The 15,429-nt window shown below is 52.2% G+C and overlaps 2 protein-coding genes and 1 long non-coding RNA gene across 22 annotated transcripts in view; 1 reads left to right on the top strand and 2 right to left on the bottom strand.

Moving 5' to 3' along the window:
* Window positions 1-4,561, bottom strand: part of ZNF384 (zinc finger protein 384) — a 19,820-nt gene extending 15,259 nt beyond the window's left edge. For 6 of the 19 annotated variants that reach the window (XM_072797473.1, XM_072797481.1, XM_072797472.1 and 3 more), the window contains exon 1: window positions 3,100-3,877. The gene's annotated coding sequence lies outside the window, so the exon portion shown is untranslated. The other 13 variants (XM_072797482.1, XM_072797483.1, XM_072797478.1 and 10 more) reach the window with 13 other exon arrangements.
* LOC140616747 (uncharacterized) lies at window positions 4,513-8,857 on the top strand. Its single transcript, XR_012017118.1, has 2 exons — window positions 4,513-4,769; window positions 6,107-8,857. It is a non-coding gene; the product is annotated as an uncharacterized lncRNA (long non-coding RNA).
* PIANP (PILR alpha associated neural protein) lies at window positions 8,725-15,429 on the bottom strand. Of its 2 annotated transcripts, none has more exons than XM_072797502.1 (6): window positions 15,293-15,429; window positions 13,056-13,115; window positions 12,277-12,788; window positions 11,396-11,477; window positions 10,336-10,557; window positions 8,725-10,008 (listed from the first exon to the last, which is right to left on the bottom strand). In XM_072797502.1, the coding sequence occupies exons 2-6, from the start codon at window positions 13,070-13,072 to the stop codon at window positions 9,987-9,989; spliced, it is 855 nt and encodes a 284-aa protein (XP_072653603.1). In that variant the 5' UTR covers window positions 13,073-13,115; window positions 15,293-15,429; the 3' UTR covers window positions 8,725-9,986. The 2 variants fall into 2 exon arrangements, with proteins under 2 accessions (XP_072653603.1, XP_072653604.1); XM_072797503.1 differs by lacking the exon at window positions 15,293-15,429 and adding an exon at window positions 13,321-13,391.

The raw sequence follows: 15,429 nt of genomic DNA, 5'->3' as shown, positions 1-15,429 counted from the left end.
GGGAGACCTCACTTGGCCACCAAGGTAATTGATTTTAGAACAACAGAATCGAAGTAAAAAGGCCAGATCATCCAAGGGGGTACACTTAGAATAAAAGGCCCCTCCATTTCCCTGTATATCCAGTTTATCACTCTGCTTTGGTTCTTTTCTTTTTAAGATTTTATTTATTTATTCATGAGACACACACACAGAGAGAGGCAGAGACTTAGGCAGAGAGAGAAGCAGGTTCCATGCAGGGAGCCGGATGTGGGACTCAGTCCCGGGACTCCAGGATCGTGCCCTGGGCAGATGCTTAACCACTGAGCCACCCAGGCTCCCACTCTGCGCTGAAGATCAGAACCACAGCTGGTCTCAAGACACAGTAATAAATGCACCTTGTGGGCGTCCAATAAATATGCCCACCCAAGAGAAGGGGGTACATGGAGAGTTCTGCTCACTCAACTAGAAGCAATTATTTGCCTGCAAAACGACACCTATATGCCAAACTACTGTTCTGCAAAGGCTGACTTCAATCTCTATATCCCTGAAATGAGATCAAATGGAGAGTCAAGAAGGAAGGCTCCTGCCAGCATACAAGGTAAACAGTGCCCCCTGGAGTTGTGCAACAGGGTGCTTCTGGTGCCAGATCTCTTAATACCTCTTTACTGTCCATTAACCTTGTAACTTTCTATGTTTCATGGAGGGATTCTCCTCAAACCATCCCGATGTCCAAGTAGGCACATAACCAATATTCTTAAAACCTGAGCCCAATGACATTATGGGGAAACCTCATTTCTACAGAGTACCGGTTTTGATGATTATGCCAACAGATCAACGATAATAAAAAGAATTGGTTTACCCTGGATTGGGAAGGAAGTAGGTGGCTTTTATTACAGATTCAAAGAGCAGGAAAGATGGAAAAACATAGTAAGTAGAAAGAAGATCGCTGGCAGATTGAAAACCTGGGTTCTAATTTCAACTTTACCATCCCACAGCCATTCTGTTAATAAAAAGGAAAGTTTGCTATAATTAGGTTGAACAGTATTTTTCTCTCAAGAGGGTCAAAGCACTACATATTTATTTCCCAGTCTCAAAAGAAATCTTGGAAGCACTGAGGAGGTGAACAAAAAAGACAATATTAAGTAACACCCACAGAACATTTAGTAGGACTTGAACTCCTGCACCAAAGCTTTGTCCATCTGTCCATCCTTCCATACTGCTACCAGCCATCCAGGAACAAAGTTCTCAGTGCCTGCACCATGTGGTTTTCACAGACATGGCAAAAGACCACAATCTCTTTTCTGGTACTTACTGCATTTTTAAAAATTGTTATTTTTTCAGATAAAGCCCGACTTTTCCTCAGGAAAGCAATATTCTCTTAACGCAACAAGTCTTTAGAAAATCATGAAAGACTTGTGCCAACCAAGTGTAGTAGCTGGAGAATGAACCTAGAAATCAAGACTTCTGGAATCTAATTCTGGGTCCCACATCAGTGGTTGACTCTGAGTAATTTACTATTCTACTAAGTTTCTATTTGAGTAGAGAGAGAATGGAGGAGAATAAACCCCTTAAAACAAATTCATAAGGCATATGGTGATGGGAGGCAGCTCAAAAAAGAAAAAGAATAAAATGCTTCAAGTGCTCCCGAAATGAAGAGAGTTAGGGAAATACTTCCATGTGCCGAGGACTACTAGTGACAATTACTGACAATTACGTAAAGACCACATAATTACAAAGGTACTACCAAAAGTACCAGATCTATAGCCTCCAGCTTAGTAATCATCAACTGGAAGCACTAACAATAAATAAGAGATTCAAAGAACAATCAAGTCAAACTCAACTACAGAAAAGAACTTGACCCACAGACTTCAGACACTCTACAGTGAAAAACTGCTCCAAAATGCACAATTGCAGAAAGGCTGCGATATTAGCTAAGGATTTGAAATGAAGAAACAGAGTGAACCTTTTTTTTTTTTTTTTCTCAGTAAGATAACAAAATCTTCCTCAACTTCTAAGGGTATTCACGAAGGACCATCCCAATACAATCTGTGGCCTTCCTACCATCTGTGAACTCAGAACAGGTTTATCTCAATCCTACTGGGAAAGATCGTCACACCATGCCCAAACACACCCACAGGATCACTGTCACCACACAGTTTGCAATCAGAGCCAGCAACTTCTACCCTGGGTACCACTGGACCATGGTACCCAGTACCTTGTGGGAAGAAGAGCATAGTGGTTCCCCTGTCCTGCCCATTCCACTACAAATGATGGATCTGGAAAATACAAGACCCCCCAAAAAAGTGGGCAGGGGAAAGGGGGTGGGGCAGTTACAGAAGAGGAAATGTGCACTTAATATTTAATTATCAACTTGGCTCAGAAATCGATGGGGAATAAGTTTTATAAACCAGACTGGAATCAGTTCTTACAAGACACCTCTAGGATTAGAGACTCTGAACTCAAACTCTGGTGGATCTCACATTGTCATTTCTAGACTACCTAAAATTCTACCACCATCAAACTTCATATTTTGAATTCTTCCAGACCTACTTCTGAAGTTCACTCCATACAATTTTATCCACTTGCCTTCAAAGCACCCACAGATGAAATTTGTTTTGTATTCCTTTCCTGAAAACTTCACCCTGACACATCAAACTGAAATAACCCTTTGTCACAGATTTAACTAACTCAACAGGTCCACTTGATACTAAGAATATAAACCCCACTCTAAACTCAACTCTGCTTGTTCCAAACACAGGAAAGCAATTCCATAAGCTAGACCACAAAGACTATACTGGCCACTGGGGCCCATTTGTCCCCAGAGCAGAATAAATTCCTCCTTTGGACACAGTGCAACTCTATTTAGTGACTTCACTTGGGCATTTCATAAATCATTTCTGAATACTAGTGGGAAGGGAAAGTGATGGGGATACAGTGCTAACTTTATACACAAAAACTTCCTGGGTATCTTCAAGAATTAATCTTCCTCTCACAGCAAACACCAGTATCACAATTGTTATTACTAGAAGGACTCTGTCACATTGTCCCCCAAGAAGCCCATTTAATTATGACCCCTTCTCCTCCCAAACCAGAAAAGCCATTAACCCAAAATTGTCTTACCCTCTCTCTCTCTTCCTCCTGTCGTCTTATTCCTTCTCCTTTCCAGGGCTCCTGAACTTTCTGTAAACAAATCGTCTGGGTTACAGGGGCCAGTAAGGGTGCAGCCACCAGAGAACTGCGGAGAACCTCAGGAATTCTTTCCACTGTCAGCAGTCAGTCTGGAAGGCAGGCAGACCCCGAACCAACAATCCAAAGGTGCAATGGTATGGTAAGGAGTGCAGTGCCACCCACTATGTGGATACAAGAGAAATAAATCCAATTCCCAGGAACTAAGGTGAACTCTATCACCCGTGTTTGGGTTCCACTCCTGGGCTGAGATACTGGCTCTTCTTTCTTCCCCAGGGCCACAGGTCACCAGGGGTCAGAGAAGAGAAGAGGTGGAGGAAGAGATGGGCCCCTGCCCTCTGAGGACTGGCTCAGAAGGCAAAGCTGAAGGCCAGGGGGGATGCACAAGCCCTTGTGTCAGGCACAGTGCCAGTTCAGGCCCGGCCACTTCCTCTGGCTTCCCCCCACTTGTGCGAGGACTTCGCCCCTGCCTACCCAAGGCCTTGCGCCAAGAAGTACCTCCCTCAGCCTGCACAGGGGTCTATCTATTGGAGACCCCAGCTGTCCCCCCAAAACCTTCGCTCCCCCGAGACAGCCCCCGGGAGCCTTCCCCTGATGTCGCCCCCCACCCCTTCCTGAAAGACCCTTCTTTGGGACGTCCCTCCTTCCCCTCCAGGGAGCTAAACTCTGCCACCCACCAGACAGACACCCGCCCCCTAAGCCCCCCCATTCCTCCCCATCGCCCGCTCCTCACAACCACTTCCGGTTCCGGGACGGACACACATACAGTCACACCGTGGACCCCCCCCTTCCACGCCCCCCCCCAAGGAAAAGGGGAGGGGGGAGGAGCAGAGAGCTTGGCGCGCGCCGGCTGCAGCGGCGCGAGACTCACCCGGCGGCGACGGCTGCGGCGGCGCCAGAGCCTGAGCCAGAGCGCGGGAGGGGCGGCGTTTGCTGGGAAAGGAGGGAGCCGAGTGGGGCGGGAGGACCAGCAGGGGGCGAGGGGAGGGGGGAGAGCGCGAGGCGGAGCGCGCGGGCACGCACTTTCGGCGCGAGACAGACCCACACACTCACACGCACGGAATGCGCGCGAGACACCCGCAGGGCGGGGGCGCGAGGCAGTGGGTGGCCCCCCTCCCTCCCTCCTCTAACACTCACCCGGAAGTGGTGCTGCAGCTCGTGCTCCCGAGAACCCCGATCCCTCCACGCCCCCTCCCTCCCTCCCTCCCCCCAACAGACTCGGAGTAGAGCTGCGGCGGAGAGAAGGCGGGAGCGCCGGAAACGAAAAGGGGGGGAGGGAGGGAAATGGCAATGCAGGGGGGGCGGTAATGGGGAAAGGGAGGGAGGGAATGCAAAGGTCGAGTCACTTCCGGGAGCGGCAGAGCACATCCGGCGCTGCCAGCGCTCTGGGAGTCTCAGGGCGGAAGTTACGAAAAGTAGGGGCGGAAGTGGCTTCTGCGGGGACGCGAGAGAGCCCTGTGTGGATGTGACGTCACAACGGAAGCGGAGGCGGGTTCCGCTAAGGGCAGAAGCTGAACCTTCAGAAGTGCTGTCCCGGGCTTCCGGAAGGGACTTCTGGGGAAGTGGGAGGGTGGAAGCCGACAGGTTTATGAATTATGCATCAGGTACGGGAGGCGATAGGGAGGTAGGGAGGTAGGGAGGTAGGGGTTCTTAAATGACGGTGGGTCCGTTTCCCTTCTCTCAGTGTAAAATAGACTGAGGTAGGAAGTTGCCACTGTTTTTCGTTTTGTTCTCAAGAATGTCTCAGTGCTTTGAATTGCAGGAAGGGATGAGGATGTGTCAGTTGTTTTCCGTGGTCCCTCAGTAGGGGCTTAGGCCCCCCAGAGTAACTGATGATCTCCCTGAGCACACCAGTGCTCTTGGCCTTCGGTCTCTGTGTTCTTGTTGCCCTCCACCCCCCAATCTCTATCTCCTCACCTTGCTCTACCTTTAAATACAGCACTCATCACCCCCGATAGATCGTTTGCTGTTCACCTCTTCCTGCTGGAATATCGGCTCCATGAGGGCAAGCGCTTTGAGTTGTTCACCCCTGTATCCTCAGAGCCTGGCATTTAGTAAGTGGTCAGGAAACGTTTGTTCCATAAATGAACACGATATGAACTCTTTTCAGGAAGCCTTACGGGATTGCTCGAACGCATAACGATTTCTTTCTCTGAATTTCCACAGCATTTAGTCTGTACCTTTTGTTGCTCTTTTAACTATTTCATATATTTGACTCTTCAGCAAACTTGTCAGTTCCTCAGGGAAGAAACAGTCTCGTACATGGCATCCTTCCCACTGCTTTGCTGAGTGCATAGTAGATGGTGCATAAATACATGCTTTTGAGTAAATGAATGCTGCCTTCACCGTGATCTGGCCAGGATCCCCTGAGCTGAGCTCTATTTTGGCTGAAGCAGAATTGAAGTCCCCCCTACTAACAGTAATAGCCCTTTGCTTAGAAAAGAAAATAAGTCAAAAAAAAAAAAAAAAAAAAAAAAAAGAAAAGAAGTCAAATAAAAATAAATTTATTTTTAATTATCTACTTTATGGATAATGAAAATTAGACTCTGAAGATTTAAATGGTCCTTTTTTTTTTTTTTTCCAAAATCACAGCAAGGAAGTACCAAGGATGTCTAAAAATAGTTAAGTTAAATGTTTAAATAGAAGATAGGTATCTTTGGTTTGTCATTATAGTTTGTATCTTTTTTTTTTTAGAAAGTGTCTACTGTCTCGATCACACTTTGGGGCTCTGTACTCAGTCTGTGTTAACTGAGGAGCAACAGTTGGCAGGATAAGATCTTAAGGGCTCAGATGTGACCAGACCTAGTTGCTGCATGGGTTAGAATTGCTAATTCCAGAAACGTCAATTTTGGAGGCTGAGATAGAGAAGTGAGAGCAAAATCATAGTAATCACTCTTAAGTCCTGGTTCTCCTCTTGTTCTTTTCCTATTTTCATTAACAGGTACTCGCTGAGCCTCCAAGTCTCCAACTGTCAGCCCTGCTTCTGCCCTTGCTATATAAGAAGCCAGATTTTAAAGTGCTTTGAACTCCTTAGAGAAGAGCTTTAGAGATAAATGTGGGGCGTAGGGGGAGGAGGGCTGTTAATTTTAGCCTGGGGTTTTCCAGCTGGCACACTGTTTCCATCTTGAATCACTTCCACACCCTGAGCTCTGCCTGGGAGATCCCTCCTCCTGGGGGCTTCCCCATTTCCTGGTTTGGTCTGAGCCATAATGGTAAGCATTCCAGAAAAATGGGCTGAGTCATTTGATGCACAGCTCAGGAGGCAAAGAAAGCATAGTGATGAGAGATACTGGTCCCAGTGGTGCTTGTGATGTGTGGCTTCCAAGAACCAAAAAGGTCATATGGCCATTGTTTGTGTTCTTGGTCTGTCACTAAGCAGTGACTCTCTGCTCTACCACTTGCTACCTTCAAGGACCTCCAAAGGCCCCATAGTCTGTTTCAACTTCATGAAAGATAAAAGTTAGGATCTGTTCCCCAGGGCCTCCCAACTCATCCTGATTATTCTGACAATGTGATCTAGTTTGGGATAGTTCCTTTAGGACAGCTCAGGAGACTAGGACGTCTCCTTTCTCCTCTGTCTTTCCCTGCCATCTGACTTTCCACGGGGAAGGAGGGCATTTCGGGAGAAGGAACAGGTGAGGATTTCCCAGTGTCTTGCTGGTGTATTTTAATTTATTTAAATTTAGAGAAACAGCAGGCTAATCAGGCAATAATTAATTCCCTCTTCATTAGGGGCCTTCATGCATGCCTTTTGCATATGGATGAGCCTCGGGGTCACACTGTCCCTCTGAAGAACTACAGTTGCAGAGGGTGATAGAGCAGTGGTGTGCTCTCCAGGCACTTGAGCTCCTCCCCACCCCCCACCTGACAAGGACTAGATTCCTGGGGGGAAAGAAGGGAAAGGTTAGTGAGGCTTCTTCTCCCATCCACCTCAGATTCATCCCTCACTGCCCCCGACCCATGTCCTCAGCACCTTTTCCTGCACCCTCCCATTCCATCCAGCCCTCTCCCTCTGCCAGCTGCCACTGGGCTCTCTTTAGGCCTCTCTGAGTTGACTCTGAGCCCTCCTCAGCAGTTTGTTGGCTTTACACCTCTGCTTTTGGTTGGCTCATCACTCCTTGCTCCTGCTCTGGCTTTTTCTTCTGTAGCACTGTTTTTCTCAGGGAGTCTGATACCCCAAATGTGCTGCTCTGGTCTTGAGAAATATGCTCCCTCCTCCCCTCGCCATTGTATGCTATATGGATTCACACACACTTCCTTGAGTAGACAGGAAAGTTCCCCAACACCTAAAACATACACCTACCAACACCTATACACTCCTAATTCCAGCTGCAAAATGCTTGGAGGCATTCAGAGTCTGGGATAACCCAGGCTGCCCTTGGCTCATAACAGTATCCTCTCCTCCCAGGAGCTCCCCATTTCCAGGGAGCAAGTGGGGCACAGATGGGGGTGGGGGGAGAAATGGGACCTGGGTGGTTACCATGGCAATGGAACTTAGCAACAGCTGAGAGGCTGATATGTGGGCTTAAGCAGGGCTTTCACTAGAGCCAAACCTAGAATGGGGGGCTCAGAGGTGACTGATCCCAGCTGGGCAGCCTGTTCCCTCCCCCAAACATACCCCTTGATCCTGCCCTTGTACCCTAGCAGTTCCTTTCTCTTAGGGCAGAGCGGAGGGGGAGAAAGCTAGTGAGAGTTAACCACAGGGGTTCTAAAGCTGCACAGCTTTTGGAGGGCAGCTGTAGATGGGGACAAGTTCAGGAGCGAGGCTGAAAATACACCAAGAAGAGCAGCCTCCTTGTGGCCCCTCTCACCTCTTCCCCTTTACTCCATTTTTTCTCTTCCTTTCACCCTTTACCCTCCGTCTGTCTTATCAGCTCACTCCTTTTCTTGCTGGCTTCATTGCCTGTTCCTTTTCTCTGTCTCCTTTTTTTTTTTTTAAGATTTTATTCATTTATTCATGAGAGACACAGAGAGAGAGAGGCAGAGACACAGGCAGAGGGAGAAGCAGGCTCCATGCAGGGAGCCTGATGTGGGACTCCGGGATCACGCCTTGAGCCAAAGGCAGACGCTCAACCGCTGAGCCACCCAGGTTCTCTGTCTCCTTTCTTATGGTCTCTCTTGACCTTTACTGGCAAGTAACAAGCAAGCCACTCTTCTAGTTTCTCTTGCTCTGGCTGCTCCCTTCAGTTTCTTCTTCCATTCTGTTCCAAGTCAAAGCCCACGGGGCGCCTGGATGGCTCAGTAGTTTAGGCATATGACTCTTGACTTCAGCTCAGGTCAGAATCTCAGAGTCATGAGATCAAGCCCCATATCAGGCTCCCTACTGGGCTGGAAGCCTGCTTAAAATTCTCTTTCTCCATTTCCCTTTGCCCCTCTCCCCCCTTAAAAACAAAACAAAACAAAAACCCAGGAACCCTAATTCCAGGTTGGAGCAGCCCATGTCACACAGAGTCTTAAGGGGTTCCTTTCAAACCCCCATCCTTCTTTTCCTCCCTTCTTGGCTGCCTGTTGCCTGCTCCCTCTCCTCTCTTCAGAGTTCATAAGCAGAACTAACTCCAGTATCTTGCAAAGGCTTTATTTGAAAATTTTGAAACTTACATCCCACAAGAATTCAAGATTATCACCACAAGAAGAAAGATAATACAAAAATATATATCACAGCATAGGAGCCAGGTAAGAGAGGAAGAAGGGAGGAAGGCGGAAAAATGGTGAGAAGTAGGGACAAATATGAGGAGAAGGGAGACAGGCAAAAAGAAGGAGAGTGGAAGAACCAAGGAGGGAGGAGAGGAGGAGTGTGAGGGAGCCCAGGAAAAGGAGGGATAGATTGGGAGGCAGAGCTCCCGATGGCCTTGAACCAGTAGGCCCCAGTCCCTGGCAGCCTAGGTGGAGTTAGGGAGGCCCCCAGGGAGGCTGGGAAGTAGAGGACTGGCTCAGGGACTCTGAATTCCAGTGACCCACACACAGACAGCCAGACAGATAAGACAAAAGGGACTTAGGAGGAAAGGAAGGGCAAATGGGAGCCCCTTTCTTGTGTAGTGCAGCAGGTGACTCCCCAAAACCCATCTTCCAGACAACAGAATTTAGCAGTTGGGGGGGAGAAGCTTGGGGCCTCACTACCCCCATTCCCATGGGGGAGCCCTCAGGGTAATGAGCACGCCCTTGGAGTGGGATGGGGGAGACAACAAAACACATGATATGGAATGGGATGGGACCGTGACAGATGCGGGCAGAGAAGCGCCCAGCTCACCTCCCACCCACCTCTGGGGCAGCATGCAGAGGCCACAGAAACGAGATCAGTGGGTGTTCATGAGGGAGAGTGTGAGCACAACACACAACACCACAACATGGGCCAGGAAATGCTTGTGAGAGGTAACAGGAAAGTCACCCACTGACCACTGAGCAACTGAGCTGAGCATGGAGTGTGAGAGGAAGAGAGAGTGAAAAGTGTGAAACGAAGGGAGAAATGTGAGGGATTGGAAGGGTGGTGTGGGTGGAGAGAGGGTGCAGAAGACTGGCTGTACAAGAACACAAGTGTGTGCGATGGCCTGGGAGGGTGGAGGTGAGTGTGCAAGGCTTTCATGTGAGTGTGCAAGGGTAGGGATGGGGGACCAGAAGCCACAAATATGTGAGGCCCCCACCTAGAGGAGGGTGAGCAGCTAGGATCACCTATGGGGCCAGTGAGGGTTCCAGGGTGGTGTGCAAGGGCAGGAGCCAGGAGTACCCGTGGCCCCAGCTCCCACAGCTGTCCCACCCTCAGTGGGATGGGGGCTATGCTGGCCCCTCGGCCTCCTGCTTGGCGGCACCCCAACATTGAGGGGGCATCACAGATTCACCAGGGGGATCCTGAGAGGAAGAGGGAAAGGGCACAGTCAGGAACCACTGGGTAGGCCAGAATCGAAGGGAAGTCCAAGGCAAAGAAAGGGACTCAAGGAGAAGAGGGCAGAGTTGAGTTAAACGACAACGTGAGAACAGGACAGAGATCCACAGAGAGTGGGAGAAGGAAGGGTCCCCTAGAGAGGATCTAGTCCAGTCCTAGGGAGGGCCAGGAGTTGTGAGGGGATGTAGGTCTACCTTCTCCCCGCCCACCCAGGAGGGAGCTCTCCCAACCAAGGCCATGGACCAAAGTTGCCTTACCTCCCAGCCCTCCCAGCCCTTGGCCCCTGCCCTCACCGGTTCAATTGGAAGGCTGGAGCCCCCTTGGGCTGGGGCATCCCAGGCCGGGGTCCCCCTCGGGGCTCCTCATGGTCAGGGGTGGGGGTAGGCGAGTCCCCGAAGGCCCCCAGCACAGTGACCCCAGCTGGGGACAGGTCTGTCAGCGGCTGCTGGCTCTCTTCCTGCCTCAGGGCACCTTGCTGCCCAGAGGGCCTGCGCCGCTTCTGACTTCGGTCCCAGCTGGTACACGGGAAGGAAAGAGGTTCTCTCACACATTTAAGAAACCCCCATCCTGGGCCTGCAGTGCTGGCCACCCCCATCCTCCCTCAGACAATATCCTCCCCCATCCTCCCCCAATATCCTACAGCAGAGAAACTGGCCTCTTAACAGTTCCTTATAAGAAATATCTGGAGACTGAGTGTTCATAAAGCTACTTTCTCTACCTCCAGGCGGCCAGGGGTGTAAACAATCCTCCAGACCTGGTCCAGATCCACAGAATCAGTACCTCCTCCCCACCAACACAGTCTCCCAGAATTGCCCCGTCCCCCATGCATTCCCAGGAGAGCCATTTCTCTCCTTAGCAGGTGCCTGGAAGGTTTGGTTTAGTTCTAGTTCAAAATCAGCTAATGACCTGGACACCTGAGTCTAATGATTCTCAGTAAAGTGTGAAGGACTGAGTGACCCCTTATTAAATGCATGCAAAGAAAGCTCCAGACTTTCTCCCTCCTCTCCAGGCAGCTCCAAAAAGGGGCTCTGCAGAATGGGTCCGTTTTCTCTGTCTTGGAGGAAATGGGGACAAGGGATGCCCGCGTAGGCATCCCTTTGCAAGCCCCCCAGTGCACATAATTCCCCTGCCTCTCCCATTATCCATGTGTTTCCTTGGGAAAAGGAATTTGCCCCAATTTCTGTCTCCCACATCAAATCCTTACCACCTTTTCCCAAGGTCTTCCTTGCCTAAATCCACCACTTTCTCTCCCACCTCCAGCAAATATGTGGCCCTTGCTCCTGCCCTTCTTCCAACCAAACACTACCAAACATTAGATCCCCATCCGCCAGCACCCTCCTCCCCGCAGCTTACCAGAACTTGAAGATGATGCCAGTGGCCACAAGAACAATAATGATGGAGATGGTAATTGTGACATAGAGCTGGGGATCCACACCTGATTGGGGTGGGGAGAAAATTTTAGGAGGCCTGAGGTGGTAGGAGCTGGGGGGTGGGGGGGATTAAGCTTCAAGTTCAATAAACTTGGAGCTGGGGGGTGGGGGGGGAATTAAGCTTCAAGTTCAATAAACTTGCAGAGTTGCTATTCAAATCTACATTGCCCAACTCTTTCTGCTTTCTTGAACCCCACCCTCCCCCCTTTATTCTTAGCATCAGCTTTCACTGAAGTTTTTAGTTCTCCTCTATGTTCCCAAATCTTCTGTATACATGCGGTGAGGAGGAGGCTCCAAGGTCAGAGAGAACCCCTCTATCTGCATAGAAACTAGGGGTAGGAATGTCCATCCCTGTACTAGCCCCACCCCCAAACTAGTGGTCCTATCTTGGCATTCCTTGAGCTGAGATGTCACCCTGAAGATCCCTTTCATTCACAGTGTTCTTCTGCATGGAATACTCCCACTCCATTTTCAAGGTCCAGCTCCAATGTCAGTTCTTGGAAGGTGTCCTGATCCCCAGGCACCAGTAATCTCTCCCTTGCCTCTTTTGCTAAAAACATGCTGTGTGTGCCTCTATTAGAGCATTTATTATATTGACTCTTCCCTGAGCGTTTACACATCTGTCTTCTCCAGTGGACCTGAGTTCCTCCAGGGCTCAGAGGGCATTTCATCTCCGCCCCCCTGTGCCAGCACAGTGCCTGACACATTTGTGGGAGGAACTAGCAGACAAGATCTCTGTCGTGGCCCTTCAGCCAGCCTCCCTACACCTCGTACCCTCCATCAGCCTCTCCTGCTCCCACTCACCTTCCCCATGGCTCCCGAAAAGGAAAGGCCTCAGGGTGGCAGGTGCTTCTCCAAGGATGAGCCCATCTCCATCACCCCGCATGGAATCTGAGTTGGGGTGTGGGGTTGCCAGCCCATGGGGGGCTGCAAAACCATAGTCCAGGGGCAGAAATCCAGGATTGGCAGAGTTGGGGTCCCCCCCATCCTCTCGAGACACTGTAGGGCCCCATACAATAGCCCAGGGATACTGAGAGGAGGGTGGCCCCTCCTCAAAGCCAGATGGGGTGGCAGGGGGTGCAGTGCCCGGCAGGACTTGCCGACGCGATCTTGGGACCCGAGGGGATCGGCTCGGTGGGGGTGCCCGCTCCCACACGCACACATGGCGTGGGGCAGAGGGGCCTCCCCGGGCACAGGGGGGCCGGGCTGGGGCTGGTGGGGTTCGAGGGGAGGAGGAGGAACCTTGAGCAGGTGGTGGGAGGGGCAGCAAGAGCAGTGGCCAAAGAGGGAGGAGGTAGGACAGCAGCAGTGCAGGCCTGCAAGAAGGGAGAGAAAGGTGGTGAGACACAAGCCTGTCTCAGGCTAATATGTGGGGAGCACAGGCTCATACCAGAGATCCCGCTGCCTCCCTCCAGCGTTCTCTGGAAAAGCAGGTGGGCCTTGGAAAGACTGGCCTCATTTCCTCATTTCCTTCCCTTGGGTCTGGTCCTCAGGAGGGAAGGCCCAGGGCAGACATAGGAGGGAAGGGGCCCCAGACCCCAGGAGCAGTGGCCTCCAGGTTCCATCTGCTGAGCCAGACTTACCACATTTTGGACTGCATGTCCAAGCTCTTCCTCAGCTGTGACCCAGATTTTCAGCCTTTACTGGGGGAGAGAGGGGGTCGTCACATCCCAACTCTGCCCTGAGTGCTTTCCCATTTCATTCAGCCACCAGTCCTACCCGGATCTGTCTCCCAGGCTGCCAGCTGCCACTTTTCATCCTTGGGTGGGTGGGGGGCTCCCAAAGTGTTTCTTATCTAGCCCCCAGCCCCTATCTACAACTGCCCAGAGATCCCTGCAACTTCCCCACCTCGGAGTGTACTCTTATTTCTCTGGCTTCCTTCCTTCTCACTTCCTCTGCCCACAGCTCCAAGCTCTTGTTGGAGCTTAATTTAGAGCCAAGAACCTTGTGATTCCTTGAGCACCTACCGCTAGGGAGGGAGCCTGAGGGTGGGGGAGGGAAGAGGAAGTCAATCAGAGTGTCTGTGAATGTGTGCGTGGCATGCACACAAGGGGAGGACCCCAGTCTGTCCAGCCTGCTTGGAGTCCCCAGCATTTCTCTTATGATGAGCCCTAGGGAATCTACCTCTTCAGCAGTAGGGGAGTAGGGGATGGAGGGATGGAAAGCAAGAGACAGAGAGAGACAGAGGTGGGTGGGAGAGAAACTACAGAGTATAATTTTTGCTCAATGTTAAATCATCCAATGCATAGGTGCTCTCTGAAGGGAAGTGGAGCTGGGGAGAGGTCACCCCCTCAAATGTAGCTCTCCTGGGTAGAGTCCTGGGAAAATCTGGGTGGTCGGTTTTTGAAAGAGAAAGGAAATGTTCTCAGAGCTGAGGGGGTTAGACCCAGGGGGGCCAGACTCCTCAGAGTGGAGGAGGATAGGACACCCTGGATCCTCAAGATTCTGGTCTAAATCTGCACATTAAGTGCTCCCAGAGAAGATCAGGAGAATATGATGGGAAAATCTGGGGAAGGGCAAGGCTAAGAGGGCAGTGGGGAGAGGGGCGAGGGGTTAGAGGCTGAGAGAGGAAGGGCTGGTTAGGAGTGAAGAGAGAAGGAAGGTGAAGAAGTGAGTACAGAGCATGGGGTGAGGGAGAGGAGTCTGCCTGAAAGAGTGGACTGGGAAGGGGGTGGGTACAGAAGCCTGGAAGCCTGGAGGATGCTGCAGGGAGAATAAGAGTACAGGTGAGAGAGGGAAGCGTCGAAGGCCAAGGGGTCGAGGGCCAAGGGGTCACAGGATCAGGGGAAGATGGGGGAAGGGCAGGAGGACAAGAAAGGAAAGGTCTAGACAGGATGGCAAGTGGAGAGAGTGGAGGGGGAAGACAGAAAAGGAGTGAAGACCAGAGACCGGGAACAAGGGAATGGAAGAGGAGAGAACATCATGCTGAGGATAAAATGAGAAGAGGAAGGGACTGGGGATGACAGCTGAGCAGCAAAGATGGAGGAGTTGGAAAGTGCTTCTTCAGATGTAAAGGGATATGGAGCTCTGGAACGAGATAGGGGTGGGAGCCTGGTGGGCTAAGGGGGCGAGGGCCGGGAAGCTTAGGAAGCTGGAGGGAGGGAAGGAGGGAGGGAGGGAAGGAGGAGGTTAGAGCGAACCAGTGAAGCGGAGAAGGGCTCACGGGGACATCGGTGGCCAGCTGACTCCAGGACTCACTTGCCTCTCAGCGTTGTGCATCACCCCCCCCCCCAACCACCACCCAACGTCAACTCCAGTCCCGGGGCCCCGCACCCCCTTTAGCCACCCCCTCCAGGAAGCCCGCAGTCCCCAGCCTGGCGCGCCACCCCCACCCTCTCCTCGCTTCTCACCGACCTGTTGTGCGCAGGAGACGAGCTGGGGGTGGGGCGGGGGCCTCGGGGTGGGGGAACCAGGCCCCATCCCCAGCGCGGCCCCGGGCCCACCCCTCCCACAGGCCCGGCTCCCCCGACAGGCTGGAGAGCGGCGGTGGGGAGGGGGCGGGGGGAGAAACGAGGACCAGGAGGTCAGCGAAGGGACTGCGAGGGAGGCAGCGTCGAGAGCAGAAAGGGAACCCGACACAGAAGGATGCCGGAGCCGAGGGCTGAGCCGAAGGCGGGATGGAGGCAGCCGCGGGGACGCGGACCGCTGCGCCAGGAGGGCAGGATGGAGTCGGGACCCGCGGAGGGCTGGAGAGCACCGCGGGGAAGGCGCGCCGAGGGGCAGGCGGCTCGAGCCCGGGCGGGGGGCCGAGGGCGCGGAGTCGGGAAGGGCAGGGCCGGGCTCCCGCGGGCGGGGGCGGGGGGGTCCGGCTCTCGCTCACCTGCATGCCTGGCGCGGCGGCACCACAGCTGCGGGCGCTCGGGGCTGCACGGGGCTGGGGGGTCGCGGGGGCTTGTGGGGCACGGGGCATGGTCGGGGGGCTTGGCCGGCAGCCGGGGCGCTGGAGAGGTTGGGGGG

The sequence above is a fragment of the Canis lupus genome, chromosome 25 (genome assembly GCF_048164855.1).
Source record: "Canis lupus baileyi chromosome 25, mCanLup2.hap1, whole genome shotgun sequence".
In the NCBI taxonomy this organism is placed as follows: Eukaryota; Metazoa; Chordata; class Mammalia; order Carnivora; family Canidae; genus Canis; species Canis lupus.
This window is presented reverse-complemented; position numbering and strand designations above follow the sequence as displayed.